This window comes from Ambystoma mexicanum, chromosome 1q (assembly GCF_040938575.1).
Source record: "Ambystoma mexicanum isolate Mex_15411 chromosome 1q, UKY_AmexF1_1, whole genome shotgun sequence".
In the NCBI taxonomy this organism is placed as follows: Eukaryota; Metazoa; Chordata; class Amphibia; order Caudata; family Ambystomatidae; genus Ambystoma; species Ambystoma mexicanum.
Window position 1 is genome coordinate 438751406 of NC_090922.1, and position 22534 is coordinate 438773939.

General features: G+C 48.5%; 1 protein-coding gene across 1 annotated transcript in view; it reads left to right on the forward strand.

The window, feature by feature from the left end:
- The first annotated feature begins 1905 nt into the window (after positions 1–1905).
- The window catches only part of LOC138528480 (NAD(P)H dehydrogenase [quinone] 1-like), a 126745-nt gene continuing 106116 nt past the window's right edge, over positions 1906–22534 (forward strand). Inside the window, exon 1 of the mRNA XM_069640143.1 lies at positions 1906–2010. Within this exon, the coding sequence (XP_069496244.1) occupies positions 2004–2010 (7 nt within the window). The 5' untranslated portion in view covers positions 1906–2003. The remainder of the gene's footprint in view (positions 2011–22534) is intronic.

The window sequence follows — 22534 nt, forward strand, 5'->3', positions numbered from 1 at the left end:
CCCTTCCCATTTTTGCCCCATAGGGCTCAATGGGAATGGTGAAGGCGCTAATTAGGGTACCGCAAATTGCGGTACCGTAATTAGCTCCCTGGGTCCCTTCGCGGGTTGGTTTTTAACGCCTGCAAAAAGCAGGCGTTAAATCCCCCAACCTGCAAAGGGACCTCGTAGTAGGCGGTAAGGATTTACCGCTACCGGTATTGTACCGGTACCGGTAAATCCTTACCGCCATCCGTGTAATGAGGCCCTAAGAGGGCACAGAAAGAGGTGAGTGAGGTGGTGGGAGAGGGGATACAGAGTGAGGAGTGGGTGGGCACAGAGAACAGCGAGTTAGCGAAGAAGCTCATCCTTGTGATTCTTAGGTATGTATAACCATTGCATGATGTCATATACCCCCCGAAGCAGGGGGGGGGTAATGTGGGATGGCCCTACTATGCTTTTTTGAGATATATGTATTTTTCGAAACTTCTGTAATAAAACTGCTATAATATTTTGTCTACATATGCTCCAGCTTGAGATTCTCCGTGGTAACATACATGCACAACCCTTTTAAGGGGGGCAGAGTTAACGTTTGCGCAAAGTGATTGGGCCTCATTCCGAGTATGGAGGTGGTCATGGCGCTATTTGCGCCATGACTACCTCACATACTGGGTCCGACCTGGTTCAATGGGGACTTACCGGTCCATTCTGACCGTGGAGGGAACGGTAAGTCCCCATTGAAAAATCCATTCTCTATCACTGAATCGTGTGTGTATCTTACACTTGCACGCCCTTCCCTTCTGTAGCTAAGCACACCCTCGCCGGATCTTGTTTGCGCTGTGGGGCCATTGCCTATATGTTTTTCATTAGTAATGCAAACACTGCATTTTGTATGAAAGGAACTCCAGTTGTTCACGCCTACACAGATATTATTTTGTTATCTGCCTTGTAGAAAATGCAGCGTCACTGGCTCTGTTTTCAGAGTAAAGTCCAATGCTTCGCACATGACGGACTGTGTTCACAGTTGCTGGAAACGGAAACTCACTCACAGCCCAAGTGAGTCATAAAACAAGCCCAAATACAACCGAATTTACCAGCTTCGAATATACATTTATGTTACGGGTGTGTCAAACAATAACAACGATCACACCATATTTTTTGTTGTATGCCCTTAAGTATTGAAAGCACATTTGCAAAAAAAACCAAAGGGTATGTTTTGTGCTCATATTGCTTTGCATTATGGTACTTGAAGTCTTACTTTCCCAATGGGGAATATTATGCAATAATCGATCTCCTTGTGTTTAACACAGTTCTTTATGGTTTTATCAAAATGTCAGGCCACTTTCTTATGGTTTGTGTACTTTTCATATCATCGCTATACAATTGTTGGAAATTAAACATTAACACATATGTTTACCAACCAGACCTGAGAAGATATCCGGTCAATCCCTTGCCATCTGGTCTTAAATCCCGGCTTCCCCACTTAACTATAGTGCGTAGTAGTCCTGCCCCTCTCCAACCACTTCCCACCCCCACCACATTGACCTCGTCACTCATCGCCAACCTTACCACATATAACATTGTTCACGTCCAGTTTCGAATTATTCTGCCACGAAAATCAGCTTAAAAGTGGGCAACCCCAAGAGACGCTGGTTTTATCCCCCAGACATCAACGCTTTTGTGACTGCCAATTGGGCGGGAAGTTGCTCAATCTTGCAACCCTAGTTTCTTGCGGGCCAAGGTCGGTACATATCTGTCAAGTCATGTAATGATATTTCTCCTCATAGCACACTGCTGCGGCGCAACAGCCCGGGTAATTCCCTCCAATATGCGCCCTGTGACTGTGCGTCTGACGGTGGGCGGGGGCTATTTTTACCCCTCCCTCCTGGAGCCACCTTGGGCCATGTTGATATATAAAGGCTCGGCGGTGTGACCGCGAGTGCGCACGAGACCAGCTCGAGGATCGGAGGCCGCGCTCAGCAGAGACCAAAGAAGGGACTTTTAACTCCATATAATTTGCGTGAGGAATGTCGGGTGAGTATTAACTCAAGTCCCTGGGCAGGACGCACTGGCAGTAAACAGGTGGATTTACATCATTTTATATTGTCCAATACATATGTGCATTACTATTATACCCATCAAGACGTTCCCTGCACAGGAAACTTTGCCCAGCCTATCTTTTCTCCCGGGACCTTGATATCAGATTCATTTGAATAAGGCCCACACATTATTGTGCTGTGACATCAATGCGGAAGTATGGCAACATCAAGTGAGACGCGTTTAATAAACTGCGTCATGATAATAGTGTGGTTCTGACAGAGATAGAAGCATGTTTATAACTGGCGGTAAAGTGGGGGGTTTCTATCTCTGCCTCGCTGCGATGCACATGGAAGGATGCACTGGAAAGGCTTTGCGCCGGTGCTCTTGGCGACTCGGTAATATTTAGAAGCTCACTGAGGTACACTGGCACGTCTTGGATGCACCATAGGTAGGTGGGTGAGGGGTTTCTTTCAGAGGTATAAATGGTCAAATCCTGAGGAAGTACAGACGTGCCTGTGCAGTTGAGTACCATACAATGGCATATGGTCCCTCCTGCACGATTCATGGGGGTGGACGATGGAGACAGGCATGCCTTACCACGGCATGTGCCTTCATTGGGAGTCCTGGACCCCCAGGACATGTCGGTCACCTCTCCAGATTCAAAGAGGGAAATACATATGGCGGCGGGGAGAGGCCGCACTCTGAGAGGGGGCGCTGCTGGGGCTGGCCTGCGTGGAGCTGCGTGCAATGCTGATTGGTTGCCTGAGTACATTTTCCGTGAGCATTGGTTGGTGCCTGGGAGCTGAATGAGATGTCCCCCTCTGTGACCTTTTTGACCTTGCCGCCCGCTGTGCTAGGTTAACTGGGCAATTTACTCTTGGTCCTCTTTACCCTCCACCAGGAGGTTAGTTTTGCACTGCTCTACCACCTGAGTTACTGCCACAGCAAAAAAGGCGTGTTTGCCCCTTTGCCTCCACCATCAGTGCAAAAATTGCTTGTTCATCAAAAAGAGGTTCCAACCAATGTCTGACAGGTGAACCCTGTCCTAATAATTCCCCTATATTGAGCCACATCAAAATGGGATTTGACAAATGGAGTCCTGTTACACGACACGTGCGATTCGTCTTTGAAAGTTCTGCCGGCCCCCCTACTGAAAATTCACAAACCACGATTGCGTACTTCTTTTTATATCGTGCAATTGCCCTGTGCACAAAGTTCGCCGGGCATGCCTGGCAGAGACCTTTAATGGACAGAGCCGCACCACAAGCGAATGTGTGTGCATTGCTCGTGCAGCTGGCTTCCTCTGAAAGGGAAGTGCATGTTGGGGCATAAACTGCCGCTCAATGGAAAGAGAACTGTGTGGGCTCGTTTACACCAAATAAGCAAGCGGCCAGAACGAAAGATACATGCACATGTGTAAATTAAATTCGCCTTACGCTACTTTCTCAAGCACTATATTCCATTAAACATACATGTCCCGCTCCACTTTCCAATATACTCCTGAACCTGAATATTGTCAAAGTGCCCAGGCTGCGTTATAACCCTGCTCCTATAACATATATATATATATAGCATAGCGGGGCCATCCCCAACTTTGGCCACCCCAGACACAGAGGCAATAATAACTTTCCCAATCATAATAACCACAGAGACGATGTATATTTTTTGGAAACAAAAGATCACATTTATTGGAGTCAAGCAAAGACATTGGGGTGGTCTCAGCTTCCTTTAGCAAAGCAATGTCCAGCACCTTTTACGTTAGCCCTTCTGATTTCCCGGGCTTGCAACAATACGTATTGTCCTCGGGTGACACTTGTCACTTCCGGTTTGCAAAGTAGCAGACTTCCGTCTCTGATTAGCAACTGCAATGCAGTAATAAATGTCAAAGTAGCGGACTTCTGCCTCTCGTTAGCATCTGTCAAGCAGTAATAGACCCGGGACCACTTCATTCAGTTGACGAGGTGTCTCAACTGTCCGTAAGGGAGTCGGTGCCCGTCTAACCCCTCACCTGGCTCGAGTGCGGTCATCAGGTACTGCTCGCTGCTGAAACCGCAGTGCCAAACTCCTCCCCGGCTAGGACCACCCCAAAACTCGACCTGTGACAGAAATAAAAAATGTTAGCAACAAACTACACAACCTATGAACACAGAACCTTACTTCCTCATCTGCATCCCTATCTAGCCATCTACATGCACCCGCCTTCTATAGTACCCATCCAGGCCCAACCTGTTCTACCCAAATCCAACCTATTGCAGGCTGCATGAACAAGGGAGTGGGTGAGAGGGACTTCGCTCGGGGGCTGCAAAAAAGTGGAGTTGGCCCCACAGCCTCTGGACATATAAGTGCTCCCCTGGGCCCAGTGCCGGTTTCGGCTGGCCCAACGTAACAACACCCTTTCTGCCTCCCTCATTAGAGGCAAGGTGTTCGGTACCCCCAGGGAAGGGGGGTGGCCTGAGGAGTGGCCCGCTATGCACGCTGTCCCTCTAGGGCCCGATCCCCTACTTTGGCCACCCCATACCTCAGACACAGAGGCAATAATTACTTTCCCAATCCCAGTCAAGCAAACAAATTGGGGGCAGTCCCAGCCTCCTTTAGCAAAGCAATGTTTTACAGCACCATTTAAGGTAGCCCTTTTGATTTCCCGGTCTTGCACCAATCTTTATTATCCTCGGGTGACACTTGTCACTTCTGGTTTGCAAAGTAACCTCTGATTAGAAACTGTCAGGCAGTAATAGACCTGGGACCGCTGCAATCAGTTGATGAGAAGTCTCAACTGTCCGTGAGGGTGTCAGTGCCTGTCAGGCCCTGAACCTGACACAAGTAGGGCTATTGGGTACTATTCACGGGCGAAAAACTTTGCCTCCCCCCATTCCCCATTGTCTCCAAAACAGTAAGTCATACTCACCAAGGAACCTACTCGCACCATGCCTTTCTTAATGAGACCAGTATTGCTGTGAGGAAAACATCCAGCCCTTTTTCCGGATGGATACACACCATCGCCCTCAAGAAGGGACTGCGTCATCTGTCAATACAAGAAAAATGTGTCAAAAATGATCAAACACCAAGGATAATGAATAGTAAATCGATTTCTCCTGTACTGAAGCACAGGTTGTCAGTGGCATTGCTAGGGGGATCCTAGGGGGGCCAGTGCTGCCCTCTGAAGTCCTGTGCCCCCCCCTTGTGCCCCCCACCTAAGGCGAGCAGTGACCATGTTCTCTGTTTGTGCTGTTATTTGTGACACTGAGGCAAATGTCTGCATATCACACGGCATTACTCCTTTTGTCTCAAAGCTAGTAGGGATACAGCAGCTTGCAGCCCCTCCTATCGGAATGTAGCCACAAACCTGCTAATGATGGGCCATTAGTCACTGAATTGTTTTGTGCCTGCATTCTGATGGGAGGGGAAGTGCAGTGGGGTGTGGGTAGTTGGTGTGCACAAAAGCCTCTCTGCAGGAGTGCTTGCAATGTCACACATTACCTTTCATAGGCGCCCCCCCTACTTTTGTCTGTGCCCCCATACTTTTGTCTTTGGCCCCCTCTGTGTCCCTCCTAAATTTGATTCCTGGCAATGCCACTGGTCGTCAACCTCCAAATTATTTACAAATTCAACCAACCCTCCCTCTGTTTCTCATTACAAGGGTGGTTAGGGTTACCCTGTGGTCTCACATATAGTCGGTAGCAGTGAGAATCCCATCTGCCTATCGTAGTGGCGGCCCCTATCCTAAAGCTGTGGGAGGACCACCCTTGCCATGTATTTCCACTTCCCCAAGGGTTGCTATCAAATGTCTTCAAAACTGGTAAATGGTCAGGGGGACTCCACTGGCATGTACTCCTTGGGGGCTAATTGCCAGAAAATCTTCATTAGCTGGACAGGGCAGCTGTCCTCACTGGGAGACCGGTACAGATTGACCCACCCCTCCTGATCGGTCTTAGATTTTCTCAGCATGATTCTTAACCCCTCTCCCGTGCCATTTGTGATAAAGGCACCATCACCCACTAAGAAGGCTTTCCCTGACTGATCGTCTTTGTTGGCTGCAACCAATTCGCTGACCCAGACAGCCCCAAAAAATGCAACCTTGAATAATGACACCTCATAGGCATGGAAACATACTACGGACAGGGCTTTGCATAGTTTATGCAATAACTCAAAATCAATTGGCGTGCGCGCATACCATTGGCCAGGTGGAGTCAGGACTCGGGCCTCTAGAGCCTAGCATCCTCTTCAAAAGCCCTCTGGCGCCAGGCTCATACACCATGAACAACAATGTGCTTGGGAACTACTTTATTGTATTGGGCCTCATCACGACTTGGGCGGTAACGGTAGCGCTATTAGCGTGGGCGGTATGAGCCCTACCGCCGAACTCCCCGGCGCTAATAGCGCCGGATCACGAGTTCGGCGGTAATGTAAGTCCCCATTCCCCACTGAGCCCATTTGGGAATGCCCCATTCCCCATTGGGCTCAATGGGGAATCTTTGCGCTAATACCGCCGGCGGATTTCCCCCCAGCTCAGAGCTGGGGCGAAATCCGCCGAAGCCCTGATTCGGCGGACCCTTAAATCCAGCGGTAATAGTGCTACCGCCGGATTTAAGGGTTACCGCCGAAGTCATGATGAGGCCCATTGTCAGCCAACATGGAGGCATCCACATAGCTTGGTTCCTAAGAACCAAGCTATGCGGTCTAGTGTTTTGGTTGTGGCAGGCCTGGAACTACTTTCCCTGGTACTACATTACCTGGGCTATATAAACCACACCCTGACTGCAGAACATGCTTCGAGTTACTTTGCAGTTTGCAACGTGACGCTCACCGTGTCCAGCTATTCCCTCGAACCTCGGAGAAGCAGAACCTGCAAGGAGACAAAAGGAACATCATTAGCAGCAGCATCTTACCTGCAGTGTCACAAGTCTCTCCCCTTCTCACCTGTTTCTGTTGTGTACTTGCAACCTTCTGGGATTTCTTCTTCTTTACGGTCCAGGATCTGTATAGACCCGAACGCCGCTCTTCGGCGTCCAGCGTGAGCGTAGCGGTTCAGTTTCCAGGAGCGTTCACAATGTCCAGGGTAATTCCAGGAAGTAATTAAGGTACGCTCGGAGGCACGGAGGACCGTTACTCGAGCACGGAAGGTTTTCCAGGAGATTGGAGAGGGAAGGGAACAGGAGGGGATTCAAGGAACTGGGAACAAGGAATCAAGCGAGAGCCCCGATCGAACTCCGGCTAAGCACGTTCGACTACAGGTAGCGGTAGCGTTGAGACGCGCAGAGCCACGGGGGCGTGTCTCTTTTGTAGGATGAGCAGCGTGGAACGCATAGACTGATCCGGAGCATTCCGTTCCCGGCGGCCATGTTGGAAGGATAACTGCATGCAAACCCCTGCGAGTCAGGGACCAGGATGTCCAGAAAGGACGTAGACGATGGTTCATGACAGTATGCCTCCTCTGGAAACCAGCTCCTCTGGGTTTGCCCAGATGGATCAGATGAAATCGTCGAACCAATCTGGGAGCATTCATTTTTGACACGGGTTTCCAGGTACGCTCACTGGAAGGGTACCCTTTCCACTCAACCAGCTATTGTAGTTGACCACGTCGATATCTTGAGTCACAAATCCTGGAAACCTCGTATTCCAGTTGATCATTTACAATAACGGGTAGATCTAGGAGCTGTTCGGGAAGACTGAATGTATGGTTTTAACAGAGAAGTGTGAAAGACTGGATGGATTATTTTCCAAGATTCAGGTAACCGAAGTCGAAAAGGCCACTGGGTTGATGATTTCTTGTATGGAAAAGGGACCGTAGTATCTGGGAGCCAGTTTATTGGGGCGCAGGTGTTGAGGAAGGAGCTTCGAGGATAACCAGACTTTATCTCCTACTGAATAGGAAGGTCCAGGTCTTCTCTTAGAGTCAGCATAACGTTTGACACCTTCTCTGGCCCGTTCTAGATGTTCCTTAACCTCCTTGTGTACTGTGATGAGGTTTTCAATCCAGGAGTCTACTGCAGGTACTGGAGTAGGATGTGGGAGTACGGAGGGTAGGACAGATGGATGGAATCCTTGACTACAGAAGAAGGGACTGGTCTTGATAGCTGAATGATCTGAATTGTTATAGGCAAATTCAGCCATAGGTATTAGGAGTGACCAATCGTCCTGAACTTTGGTGGCAAAACATCGTAGATATTGTTCGAGAGTCTGGTTCACACGCTCCGTGGCTCTATTGGTTTGTGGATGGTAGCCAGAGGATAAGGCACGTTGGATTCCCAGAATTCGACATACTTGTTTCCAAAACTGAGATATGTACTGAGGTCCTCAGTCTGAAATGATCTTGGAAGGCAACCCATGAAGTCGGAATATGTGTTCCAGGAAAATTCCGGCAAGATCTGATGAGGAAGGTAGTTTGGATAAGGGTGTAAAATGAGCCATATGAATAAACAAATCAATAGTGACCATGATTGTTGTATAGCCTCTAGAGGGTGGTAATTCCATGATAAAATCAGTGGCAATGAATTCCCAGGGTCTTGTTCGTATTGCTGGTTGGACTAGGAGTCCGGCTGGCTTCTTATTATCGTGTTTGTTCTGATTGCAAACTGCGCATGTTTGGACATGGATCCTAATATCATCCTTCATCTTGGGCCACCAAAACTGTCTTTCTACTAGATGGAGGGTGTTGGTTATCCTACGATGTCCTGAATGTAAGGTATCATGACATAGACTTGTGATCCTTTGTCTTAGTCCAGGAGTGGGAATGACTAAGCGATTATCTTTGAATAGATACCCATCCTTAGCTGTGAGATTCCATCTGTTATTTCGCTTGTGCTCCTTCCAGAGGTCTGAAAGTCGAGTTTGGCCTTGGATATTCTCCAGGAGGGCGCGTGCTTGGGCAACAAAGATCGTGTGAGGAAACATCTTTGGAAAGGTCTGATCCTCAGAGTTTTCATAGTCAGGACGTCTGGAAAGGGCATCAGCAATTATGTTTTGTGATCCAGGGGCATGATGGATGTGGAACTGATACTGGGCAAAGAAGAAGGCCCAACGGGCCTGACGACTGTTCCTACACTCCAAAGATTGTAGAACTTGAAGATTACGATGGTCCGTACGGACCTGGACTGGATGCCTAGCTCCCAGGAGTAGATGTCGCCATTCTGGGAAGGCTTGGCGGACGGCTAGCAGTTCCTTTTCCAAGACGGAATAATGAGTCTCACTGGGCGTCAAGGTTCGTGAAAGGTAAGCAATGGGGTGTTCCAATTTGTCCTCAAATTCCTGTTTTAGTACTGCTCCTGTGCGTAATTGGATGCATCCGTCTCCACTAGGAATGGCCGGTTAATATCGGGTTGAGCCAGGATGGGGGCTTGAGTAAACTCTGTCTTTAATCGTTGGAATGCCTTGTCTTGATCTGTAGACCAGAGAAATGGAGCATCTTTCTTCAAGAGAGCAATGATCGGTTGAACAATTTCAGAGAAGGACGGTATGAACTTTCGGTAAAAATTGGCAAGTCCCAGGAAAGATTGAATCTGTTTCACGGATATGGGGGAGCCGGCCAAGATAGTATGGCCTTTACCTTTGAAAGATCCATTCCAATTCCTTCTGGACTAAGGACAAATCCTAGCTAATGAACAGAAGTGACGTGAAACAGGCATTTCTCGGGTTTAGCTAGGAGTTTGTGTTCATGTAATCGTTGTGAAACTGCCTTAATATGCTCTTCATGCCTTAGAAGGTCCTTGGAGTAGATCAAGAAGTCATCCAGGTAGACGATAACGAAGAGGAACAGCATGTCCGAGAACACCCTATCCATGAAATGTTGAAAAACTGCTGGGGCATTAGCAAGTCCAAAGGGCATGACCAGATATTCAAAATGGCCGAAGGGAGTTCTAAAGGCTGTTTTCCATTCGTCACCTTCCTTTATACGAATGAGATGGTAAGCTCCCCTTAGGTCTAATTTTGTGAAGATTACTGCACCTCTGACTGCTTCCAGGATATCCGAGATGAGAGGTAGAGGATAACGGTCCTTGAGAGTGCACTGATTTAGACCACGGTAGTCCAGACATGGTCTGAGTTCTTTGGTATCTTTCTTTGGAACGAAGAACAATGAAGCACCGCTGGAGATTTGGACAGGCGTATGGTGCCATTTTCCAGGTTAGTATCCAGGTATTCTCGGAGAGCCTTCTTTTCAGGTTCAGATAATATAAACATTCTGCCAAAGAGAATCACAGCTGTGGGTTCGGTATCAATGGCACAATCCTCTGGCCTGTGAGGAGGGAGAGCTTGAACTATCGCGGTCGAAAAAAACATCAGAAAAGGCTTGGTAGGCCCTGGGAATCTGGATGATGTTAGAAACGGTGAGTGGACTTTGTTGGTTCTCTTGAAAGTCTCTAGAAGGCTTTGGTAAGGTATCCAGGGATAGGCAGTGAGCCATACAATATTCAGATCCAAGAAACAGGGAGCCGGCTGCCCAGTTGATGTAAGGATTGTGCCTATGCAGCCAGGGCATTCCAAGAACCATCGGATAAGGGGATGATTTAATGAGGTCAAATTTGATTCTCTCTTGATGGTGATTGATAGAAAGTAGAATCTCTTTAGTCTGAAGGGTATTGGGTCCTGAGGAAAGAGGCCTTCCATCAATTGCCTCTACTGGTTGCATTGTAACTCGGCTTTCATGTGGAATGTTATGAGCAGTGACCCAATCTTGATCTAGAAATACGCCCATAGCTCTGCAGTCAACCAATGCCAGGATGGGGTAGGATTCTGTCTTGGAAGGCGATAGTAGGGCCTGAAGAACCACAAGGTTATTTTGTCCAGGAGAGTTCAAGGATGGAATTGATGTGGAGCAAACATCTCTCTCCCGACACTGTGCTCCATCTAGGAGTGGGCGCTGGCGTTTCCTGAACGCCGTGGAGGAGCAATGGGACATTCTCTCACAAGATGTTTATCGGAGGCGCAATACATGCACAGACCAGTATGGATTTGTCGCATCCTTTCTTGAGGGGTAATGGCTCCACGAAAGGCTCCTAGTTGCATAGGTTCTGGGTCCGGGGTAGAAGGAACAGTAGACTCTGCTCTAGGGGCATGTTCCGTGATGGTCTTTTGGAAACTTGCCTTAGACTTACTCTTCTCTGCTCTTCTTTCCTGGATTCGGAAATCTATCTGTAAGGATAGATCCATAAGAGCCTGGAAGGAGCTTGGGCGGGCCACCCTAGCGAGCTCATCTTTTATTTCTTCGTTCAGCCCCCTTCGGAAGAGTGTAAAACTAGCTTCTGGAGACCAGTCTGCTTCTTTCACAAGTTGTTTGAAATGAGTAACATAGGTGAGCATATCCTGGGACCCTTGTTGAAACTCGAGTAGTCTCTCTTGAGCACACTATACACCTGCTCTGGGCGATCAAACATTTCCTTAAGGGCTCTCACAAAACCATCATAGTCATCCAGGAGTGCGCCGCTTGTATTGACTAGGAGGGTTTCCCAAGTCAGTGCATTTCCAGTGAGGTGTGGGATCATAAAACCCACCTTTGCTCTAGGAGTGGAGAAGTAGTAGGGCTCGAAAGTGAAGTGAACTAAACACGAATCAAGGAAGGCGCGGAGAGTCTTGGAAGAACCGTCATACTTGTCCACTATTCCTCCCAATATTACATTTTCTTTGGTTGCGGAATCACGTGATAGAACTAGCTGTTTTAATGCTGCGTTCTCTGGCTTGAGGTTTTGTACCTCCGTAGTTAATTCCTGCATGCCTCGCATGAGGTCTTGAACGGCGGCTTCCATCTCTGAATCTGTATCGTTTTTAAGGCGTCTCAATCTGTCACAAGTCTCTCCCCTTCTCACCTGTTTCTGTTGTGTACTTGCGACCTTCTGGGATTTCTTCTTCTTTACGGTCGGGGATTTGTATAGACCCGAACGCCGCTCTTCGGCGTCCAGCGTGAGAGTAGCGGTTCAGTTTCCAGGAGCGTTCACAAAGTCCAGGGTAATTCCAGGAAGTAATTAAGGTACATTCGGAGGCACGGAGGACCGTGACTGGAGCGTGGAAGGTTTTCCAGGAGATTGGAGAGGGAAGGGAACAGGAGGGGATTCAAGGAACTGGGAACAAGGAATCAAGCGAGAGCCCCGATCGAACTCCGGCTAAGCACGTCCGACTACAGGTAGCGGTAGCGTTGAGACGCGCAGAGCCGCGGGGGCGTGTCTCTTTTGTAGGATGATCAGCGTGGAACGCATAGACTGATCCGGAGCATTCCGTTCCGTGCGGCCATGTTGGAAGGATAACTGCATGCAAACCCCTGCGAGCCAGGGACCAGGAGGTCCAGAAAGGACGTAGACGACGGTTCATGACATGCAGTCTTCATCTTTAAACACTCACAGCTACTGAGAACAGCTTCCTCGAATCTGCACACCTCCCAGACAGAATGACCTGAAAGATAGAGGCAACATTAAAGAAAGCTGTAGAGACATTTACAAATTACGAACTGCTCAAAAGGCTTACCTGGCTGGTCGCCTCTCGGCTGGCACCACTCCGGACATTCCACTCACGCTGAAGAACACTTCGACCTACAAGGAAGGAAAACACAGGTTAGCAAAGGCAAGACTTTGCAGCGCTGAGCATAGCGCTTACTTACCGTATCATAGCGCTCTTAATGCGCCAACATTTACCAGCGGGGCTCAACCAAGCCAGTTTGCCGCGCTGGAGCTCTGCATACCTAAGGGAGAAAAAAGAGACATTTTAAACAAAAAAAGGCATGCAGGATAGCAACAAAACTAAAGAACAGCAATAAGACCTACCTGAACAATATCAAACGGGCCGGGGTCAGTGAAGTAACTGGACCGCACTCGTCCATGAAAGACAACGCACCCCTGCAAAGAAGGCAGGACAGAGAGCACGCCACATTCTACCACAAGGTGAGGAGAGGGCGCCAGAGGGACTGAAAGCATACAGGGGGTGGAGGGAGGATACTTACCCCAGTCGGTCAGTCTTGAACACAGTCCTCCTGTATTTTCAGGCAGAACCTTCCCCGCAGACCACATCAGGGCAAAGCTGAGAAGCATACCAGCGAGTAACCCAGCTGGGTGGCGTCCCTGTGGATACCAGGTGAGCGTAACAGAACACGAAGCCTACCATAACAAATCTAGCTGGGCGCCATGGAGACATCAGAAATGGACCAATTGGCCCAATTACTAGGAGAGCTTCGTGCTGAGGTTCATTCTGCCTGACAAGAGACTAATGCCCTCCGGAGAGACCTAATAGTGACCAAAGAACGCACTGAAGAGATTAGCAGGCAATACTTGCAATCACAGGCAGGATAGACGGCTCTACCTGGTAGCAATCCAACGATGCAAAACCCTGCCATACCACCCACTCCGGTACAGATCACGTTACCTGGAACAGTGCCCCTGGCACCACCAGAAAGGTTCTCAGGCGACCCACAGAAGTATGCGGCATTCATCAATCAGTGCCGCCTTCATTTTCCTTGTAGCCCTGGAGCATTTCCAAACGACCAAGCTTGGGTAGCTGTTGTCTTATCATACCTGAGTGGTAGTGCAGCAGATTGGTCGGTGCAGTTGGTAACCCATGACAATCCTCTATTACATGACTTTGGGGGGTTCCAGAGAGAAATGGAAAAACTTTTTGCTCACCATACCCAGGAACAAGCAGTAGACAATGAACTCTTGTCCCTCCGACAGGGGAATCAGGACTTGTTAACGTACATTGCTACCTTCAACAGACTGGTTGCCGAAGCTAGGTGGCCAGAAAGCAAAAGAACTACGTTATTCCATCGAGGCTTATGAGGCGAATTAAAGGACGTCTTAGCCCAGGTGGTTGATCCACCTAGAGACTGTGCAGAATTCATAAATCTGGTTGTGCAGCTAGACCACCGGTTGCAGGACCGAAAGGCAGACCGGTCTAACACGGACCCTCGGACCGTGTATGTTCGACCAAGGGAAAACACACCCCGTGTACCTGAAAATTCTGTAGAACCCATGCAGATTGGAGGGATACGGCCTCCATTAACAAAACAAGAGCGGGCCAAAGAAGACAACAACAGCTCTGTATTGTGGGAAACCAGGACATTTCCTGAAGGACTGTCCAGTAAAACCCCCAAGAAGAACAGTCAGGGCCACAGAGAAGGATGAAGCTAAGGAATCAGGAAACTACCAAGCTCAACAAACATAGAGGTCAGTTTGTCGAGTGAGAAGAAAGAGTTGCTGACCTCGCACTTTGCAATACCAGTGATCTTAATTAACCACCAACAGTCGTCAAGAATGCATGCCGTTGAAGCATACATCGATAGCGGAGCAGTTGGAAATTATATTGATCAAGAACTGGCAGCAGAGATGGGGCCTCCTTTGTGTTCTAAGCCAACTATGGACAAGGTAACCACTGTGGATGTGGTTCCGGACCAATAATCCAGTGCACAGCCAGGGTAACCTTGCTGTGTCAGGACGGACATCGGGAGTCTATTTCATTCGATCTCATCAAGGCACCTCAGTTCAGGCTAATACTAGGGATGCCATGGTTGGTTGCTCACAACCCTTTGATAGACTGGTGGGCACGAAAATTAACCTTCCCTGGTGACTGCTCCCTGCCTGCTATTACCAAGAGGAGAAACCCGACGTCTGTATCCCCATGACTCCCGGAGCGACAGTATCAACCCTGGGAGCAACTAATACCTTGCCAAGTGAATACCATGATTTAGAGGATGTTTTCCGAAAGGACCAAGCCAATACATTGCCGCCGCACAGGCCCTATGACAGTCAGATCGACCTTGTTCCTGGTGTACAAATCCCTTGCGGCAGGATCTACGCTCTCTTACAGAACCAGAAAACCTTCATTTGAAATCCTATTTGGACCAGTACCTTGCAAATTGATTTATCCGTCCTTTGAAGTCCCCCGCAGCCAGTCCTTTGTTCTTCGTACCGAAAAAGGAAGGAGACTTGAGAACCTGTATTGACTACCGCGCATTGAACCAGATCACCGTGGAGAACCGCTACCCCTTGCCACTTATCCCTGAGATGCTAGACCAAGTTAAAGATGCCCAGATTTATACCAAATTGGACCTTCGACTAGCGTACCACCTGGTCCGAGTCAGAAAAGGAGATGAATGGAAAACTGCCTTCCGTACTAAGTACGGCTTGTTTGAATATCAAGTCATGCCCTTCGGGTTATGCAACGCTCCTGCGGCATTCCAATATTTCATGAATGACGTTTTAAGGGAGTTAATTGATGTGTGCGTCTTAGTGTACATAGACGACATCTTAGTATACTCAGCCTCGGAACAAGATCATGTCAGGCACGTTAGTTTTGTCCTCACCAAGCTCCGTCAACATCGCTTGTTTGCAAAGCTTGAAAAATGCTTTTTTTTACATCACCGAAGTAGAATTTCTTGGTTTTATCCTTACTCCAGGAGGCATCAGAATGGACGTGCACAAGGTAGATGCCATTCTGAAATGTCCTTCACCGACGTCCCTGAAAGGGGTACAAAGCATGTGGGCTTTGCGAACTTCTACCGCCGGTTCATCCCAGACTTCTCTCAGGTTGTGCACCCAATCACAGTACTATTACGAAAAAACAATAAAAAGTTTGCTTGGACCGAAGAAGCAGAAGAAGCCTTTCAGGAACTTAAACAAAGGTTTACTTGTGCTCCAATCCTGTGACATCCTCGTCCAGACCTCCCTTATGTGTTGAAACTGATGTGTCCAGTCTCGCAATGGGGGCTGTCCTTTCACAGAGAGACCCGGAAACCGGCCAGCTACATCCTGTGGCCTTCTGGTCGAAAAAGTTCTCACCTCCAGAGATTAATTATGCCATCCTGGACAAGGAGCTCCTGGCTATCAAATCCGCCTTTAAAGCCTGGAGGCACTACCTTCTGGGGCCAGTCACACCATTACAGTCATCACAGACCACCGAAACCTGCAATATCTCAAAACAGCCAAGGCCCACTCCTTGCGCCAGTTACGGTGGGCCCTTTTCTTCGCCGAATATGATTATGTAATCACATTTCGACCAGGAGTCAGAAACGGAAAGGCGGATGCCTTATCTCGCATGGGCATAGATGAAATAGTATATACAACTCCAGACCCAGTACCTATTATACCTGAAGACAAACTCTTGGGTATCACGACAGCCTTAACACAAGCAGAACTACGAAAAGAAATCCAACGGACAATGAATCCTGATGCCTACCTCGCATGGCAAACTCAAGGAGAACAATATACCATCAAGGACCACCTACCCTTTTTTAGGGATCGCCTATATGTACCCAAGAAGGAATTACAACAGCATATTATTTCAAACTATCACGATTCACTGTTCGAAGGGCATCCTGGGATCGCCAAAACCCTAGCTAAGGTGAAAGAGAACTTTTGGTGGCCTACCTGGCGTAAGGACAACATTCAGTATATTCAGTCCTGCGGTGTCTGCGCACAAAATAAATCACAGAAACTAAAACCATCTGGTCTCCTACAACCATTGGACATTCCTCGACTTCCATGGCACACTCTTTCCCTTGACTTCATCACTGATCTACCTCCAAGCCAAGGGTTCAACACCATCCTTGTAGTTGTGGACTTATTCTCGAAGATGGCCCATTTTTTCCTCTCAAAGGCCTCCGAGACGCAGCCACTTTATCAAAAGTGTTCCTGGAGGGCGTGGTTAAGCTACATGGCTTCCCTTCAGTTCTGGTCTCTGATCGAGGCAGACAGTTTGTTTCAAACCTCTGGAAAAAATGCTGTGCAATGGCGCAGAGCGACGTTCGGCTATCTACCAGTCGCCATCCCCAAACGGATGGCCAAACCGAGAGAACCAATCAGACACTCAAGCAATATTTACGGTGCATGCTGTACCACGAACAAAGGAATTGGAAAGACCTACTATGGATAGCCGAATATGCATATAACAATACTTTGCATTCAAGCACGAGACAAACGTCCTTCTATACCCTTCATGGCAGACATCCAAATACCTCTGAACTAGACCTTCCAGCCAGCTTGGAAATGCCAGCGTTAAAGACTCTACACAAAACCATTACTCAGGCTTTCAAAAGGGCAAAGGAACACCGTGTTCATGCCAAAGAAAAACAAAAGAGATTCGCCGACCAACACTGGAAAAAGGCCCATGATTATCAAGTAGGAGACAAAGTTTGGTTAGCCGCTAAATTTGTACCCATCAAGGGAACTCAGACCTTTCATCCCAGATTCTTAGGACTGTATACCATTAAGGCAATTATCAACCCAACAGCCGTGAAACTGGATTTACCACCTAATCTACACATCCACCCGCTATTCCATGTGTCCCTCCTGAAACCAATGCAACCCGGCACACGGATTGGGACACCACCTAAACCCATACTTGTTGACGGAGAACCAGAATTCGAAGTCAAAGAAATCTTGGACTCTAAATACTCTAGGACCAAGCTATATTATCTCGTCGATATGAAAGGATTTGGACCACAAGATAGAACCTGGGAGCCCAGTGAGAATATCCATGCACCACGTCTAATCAGGAAATTCCATCGGGACTTCCCAACCAAACCTGGGCCAGACAGAAGGAACACCATGGGAGGGGCCTTAGGGGGGAGTGCTGTCACGACCCTCACCCAAAACCGCCTCTGGCAAACCCATTGGCCAGTTGGAGTCAGGACTTGGGCCTCTACAGTCTGGCATCCTATTCAAAAGCCCTCATGGGGCCAGTCCTGGCGCCTATGGCGCCAGGCTCATACACCATGAACAACAATGTGCTTGGGAACTACTTTATTGTATTGTCAGCCAACATGGAGGCTTCCACATAGCTTGGTTCCTAAGAGCCAAGCTATGCGGTCTAGTGTTTTGGGTGTGGCAGGCCTGGAACTACTTTCCCTGGTACTACTTTACCTGGGCTATATAAACCACACCCTGACTGCAGAACATGCTTCGTGTTACTTTGCAGCTTGCAACGTGACGCTCACCGTGTCCAGCTATTCCCTCGAACCTCGGAGAAGCAGAACGTGCAAGGAGACAAAAGGAACATCATTAGCAGCAGCATCTTACCTGCAGTCTTCATCTTTAAACACTTGCAGCTACTGAGAACAGCTTCCTCGAATCTGCACGCCTCCCGGACTAAACGACCTGAAAGAGGAAGATAGAGGCAACATTAAAGAAAGCTGTAGAGACATTTACAAATTACGAACTGCTCAAAAGGCTTACCTGGCTGGTCGCCTCTCGGCTGGCACCTCTCCGGACATTCCACTCACGCTGAAGAACACCGCGACCTACAAGGATGGAAAACACAGGTTAGCAAAGGCAAGACTTTGCAGCGCTGTGCGCAGCGCTTACTTACCGCATCATAGCGCTCTTAATGCGCCATCATTTACGAGCGGGGCTCAACAAAGCCAGTTTGCCGCGCTGAAGCTCTGCATACCTAAGGGAGAAAAAAGAGACATTTTAAACAAAGAAAGGCATGCAGGATAGCAATAAAACTAAAGAACAGCAATAAGGCCTAATTGAACAATATCAAACGGGCCGGCGTCAGTGAAGTAACTGGACCGCACTCGTCCATGAAAGACAACGCACCCCTGCAAAGAAGGCAGGACGGAGAGCAGGCCTAATTCTACCACAGGGTGAGGAGAGGGCGCCAGAGGGACTGAAAGCATACGGGGGTATAGGGAGGATACTTACCCCAGTCGGTCAGTCTTGTATACAGTCCTCCTGTATTTTCAGGCAGAACCTTCCCCGCAGACCACATCAGGGCAAAGCTGAGAAGCATACCAGCGAGTAACCCAGCTGGGTGGCGTCCCTGTGGCTACCAGGTGAGCATAACAAGCGTCCCCTTTACTCAGTAACTTGCTGTAGAAGGCTATTGCTGCCAGGTACCCTGCAGCCCAGGTCCTGGTTCTTCCCTCACAGTGGGCCCACACTAAAAACGAGCACACCTGTTCTTCAAGCGTTCTTTCTGGATCGCCCAACACACGTGATACACTCAGAAACTTACCATAGCCCTTCTGGTACCTGGACCTACTTCCTGGTGTGAACGATCGGCCCCCTACGTCCCAGAGCATTCTGTCCATGGCACCAGCTGCCACCACTTGCTCTTGAACTTGCCCCACTTCTCACTGGCTGCCAGATGGGCCTTCCAGAACTTTTTCTACTGAAAACGAGAAAAAGCGTCAGCAGCAATGTTAACAACACCCTGTACATGGCGAGCCCTGGACTCTATCTTCAGATATAAGCAGAAGCAGATCTCTACCAACTTCCTCAAGAGGCTCAGCACAGCACGGCAAGATGCTGATTGTAAGTTTATGGCCTGTACCACTGCCTTATTATCCAACCAAAAGCGCACCCTCTGTTACACAACTCCTTTGGCCATAACATGAGTGCCACCCCAATAGGGAAAAGCTCTAGTGACGTGATATCTATGGTCCTACCCTTTGTGCACCATTGAGTCGGCCATTTTTGTGCACACCATTCCTTACCCAGGATGACCCTGAAACCTTCATTTCTTGATGCATCCGAATCAATTTGAAGCTCCCCACTTGTTTCCCACGGGGTCCTCCATAACTGTACCCCGTTAAAACCTAACAGGAATGACAACCACATTTGCAAGTCTTCTTTTAGGGCTGAAATGAGCCGGGCATGATGGTGTTTCTGCGTAACGCCAGCTGTTGCCCTTGCCAACTTTCGGGCGAACACCCTGCCCTGGATAACCCTGTAGGCAAATTTCAACTTGCCCGGCAGCTGCTGGACCTTTTCCAAAGTGGTCCTGTCTTGTTCTCTATTTCTGGAAATCAGTCCCTGCACTTTATCGGAGGGTAATTTGCAAGTTCCCTTTGTTGTGTCAATTTCGATACCCAGAAATGTTATCAGCTCAATGGGGCCCTGCGTTTTTCCTGGTGCCAGCGGGATGCTGATCCTGTCCATCAGATTCTGAAAGGAAGATAGCGCGTGTGCGCAGTTCCCCGACCCTTTCCTTCGTATGAAAAGGAAATCATCCAGGTAGTGGATGATGCTCCCCCACTGCTACTCCCTGCACACAGCCATTCCAAAAAAGTACTGAAAGCCTCAAATAGCGTGTAAGACACCGAGCAGCCCATGAACATACACTTGTCAATGTAAAACATGCACTCCCAGGTTCCATGTGTTAAAATTGTGGCACAAATGGCAGTTTACACAAAAAATCACTGCAAAAAAGCTGTGGCTCTGCTGCCGTAATACATGTAAAGGATGCGGGGGACACCCCGCAACCCCCACTCCCTTTAAATGGTACAATGGAGTAAACCTTTACCGGGTCAAACCACAGCATTTTTGCCTCAATTTTTTATTCTTGCCGAGATTTTATTACTGCATAACGCACTCCCACTGGAATCCTAATAGGTGGAAACTGTTTGGGTGCAAAAGAGGCATAGTACACTTTCGGCTGTTTAAGTACAGATGGTAAGATCTCTGCCACCTGCACTGTCAGCGGACCTTCATGAGGAATCTGAATACCATCCATAAGACCTTTGTTAAGTAAATTGTGCTCTTTGTTTTTAGGATAATTGTTTAAAAATTCCTGCAGCGCTAGTCTGTCAACCAGGGAGGGGCCTTTTTCCTACTTGTGTCTATTCAGCACCTCTGTGTTGCCCTCTAGCCCTGGCCCTCCCCTCGGATTAGTAACATTTGGCAGCTGGGTGTCCACCACCACATTTTGAACATTCATGGGTAAATTGGCACCTTGTACCACAACTGCATGACCACCCGTTAAACATCCTCCAGGTGTAGTCAATTGCTCTTGCGCCATCTGTGGCTCTCGCCCCTGACCTTGACCATTTTTCTTGTGTGACTGCTCTTTCCCCCTTGGCGCTGAGAGGCCTTGCCGAAAGGTCCGCCTGCTTGCTTTCTGGTTAGGCTCATACTTACCATACTACCGTTTCTGTGTGCCCCTCACCTGTTGCCTGACTGGCCCTGTCTTTACCACCCATTTAGGACACCCAACCCTCCATGTCCTTCTGATCCCATGCCATATCGGGCACCAGCTCCATCTTGGATCTAAAATCCCGGTCATAATCTATCCATCCCGTGGAACCATACCTCTTTTGCTCATTGACCATAGTGTCCCTGTACTTCCATAATGCAGCCCCCTGTTCTGGAAATGTTTCCATCATTACTGCTGCTAGCAAAGAGAATGCCTTGTTCCAGTTAGCTATGTTCTCTTCAGCCGTATTTCTTTTCTGCCTCTTCTTATCTTTCTCCTTGCTATTAGTAATATCTGGCCCAGCCGCCTCTAACGACTGCAATGAAAAAATGTCCAAGTACTCCCTCGCCCATATTCGGGGTCCCACCCGCGTCAGGTCCACCCTCAAGATTTACTGTGGGTCCTTGCACCCCCACAATTGCACCTGACTGCTTGCTGTGAGCATCTGTGGGACCAATGTCGTGGCTGTTACCCTTTTATTCCCTTGTCCGTGTCCACCTAAATCACCCAATTCTGTGGACCGCTGTTGCTACAATGGTGCAGCTGGGACCTCCGTTGTTCCCAACAGACCTACTGAAGCAAGGGTGGTTGGTGGCCCTGTGACCCCCATACTCGCGGAAGGCACTGAGGGGCCGTCCCAAACTCTCCTTGCAGTCTCAATGGTGATCCCTTCCCTAGGTGGCTGCACCACTCCCCGCAACAACCTCAGCATTTCTTACAATACCTTACCTATTTGCCCATTTCCCAACTCATTACCTGTTGGCAGCTTCAGTGCCCCTATTATTGCCCCATTGGCAAACTCGTTACCTATTGGTAACGAGTTGCCAATGGGGCCACTGTTGATGCCCCACCTATTGCCCCTTGCCTCACCTCATGAACTGCTGGCAGCTCCGCCAGCTGCTCCACACCAGAGGTTTGTGTGGGATCCGCCGCAACTTGCAGAAACACTTGTTCCTGTAACCTTGCTGAGTCTGCCTTACCCCTAGGTTGACGCCTTGTCCTCTTTTTTTTAATGCTCTTTGACAGCCATCTCGGTTGGCGGCGGGGTGTCTATCAAGATGGGTGGGCAGATCTGGGCCAGAACTACCCGCTCGTGTGTAGGCACCTCGTGTTCTTCCTGCAGCACCTTTTTTGCCCAACGTTTACCCTTCCTGCACATTATCTCTTGAAAGAGTGTCCATAGCTCAGCCTCATCCTCAAACTTGGGACCACTGGCACTGTTGGCTGGCCAACATGTCTGGTGACCCTTCTCCCGACATTCCAAATGGACCTATGATGATAGGAACATAATTGAGCTGTTATAGTGAGTATATCATGCACATCTCCTGCAAGGTTCCCTGAGGAGCCCTAAAAACGTTCCCATATCCACGGTATCATATTATTATGTAGTTAGTCAGGGGGCACCTCCTCTATATTAGTGATTCCGCCACTTCTTTTTACACGAGTTGTACACAGAAAAACCTTACCCAGATCTTTAAGCTCTTCCCTTGTGTCATGTACTACAGTGATCGACCTGCCGAAGGCCCTTTGTCCAATATATCCTTCAACATGTGATAGCATATAAAACATTCATGTTATCACAAGAAAAATCAGATGTATAACATTTGCAGTCCTCCAACTGGAACTCCTCTGA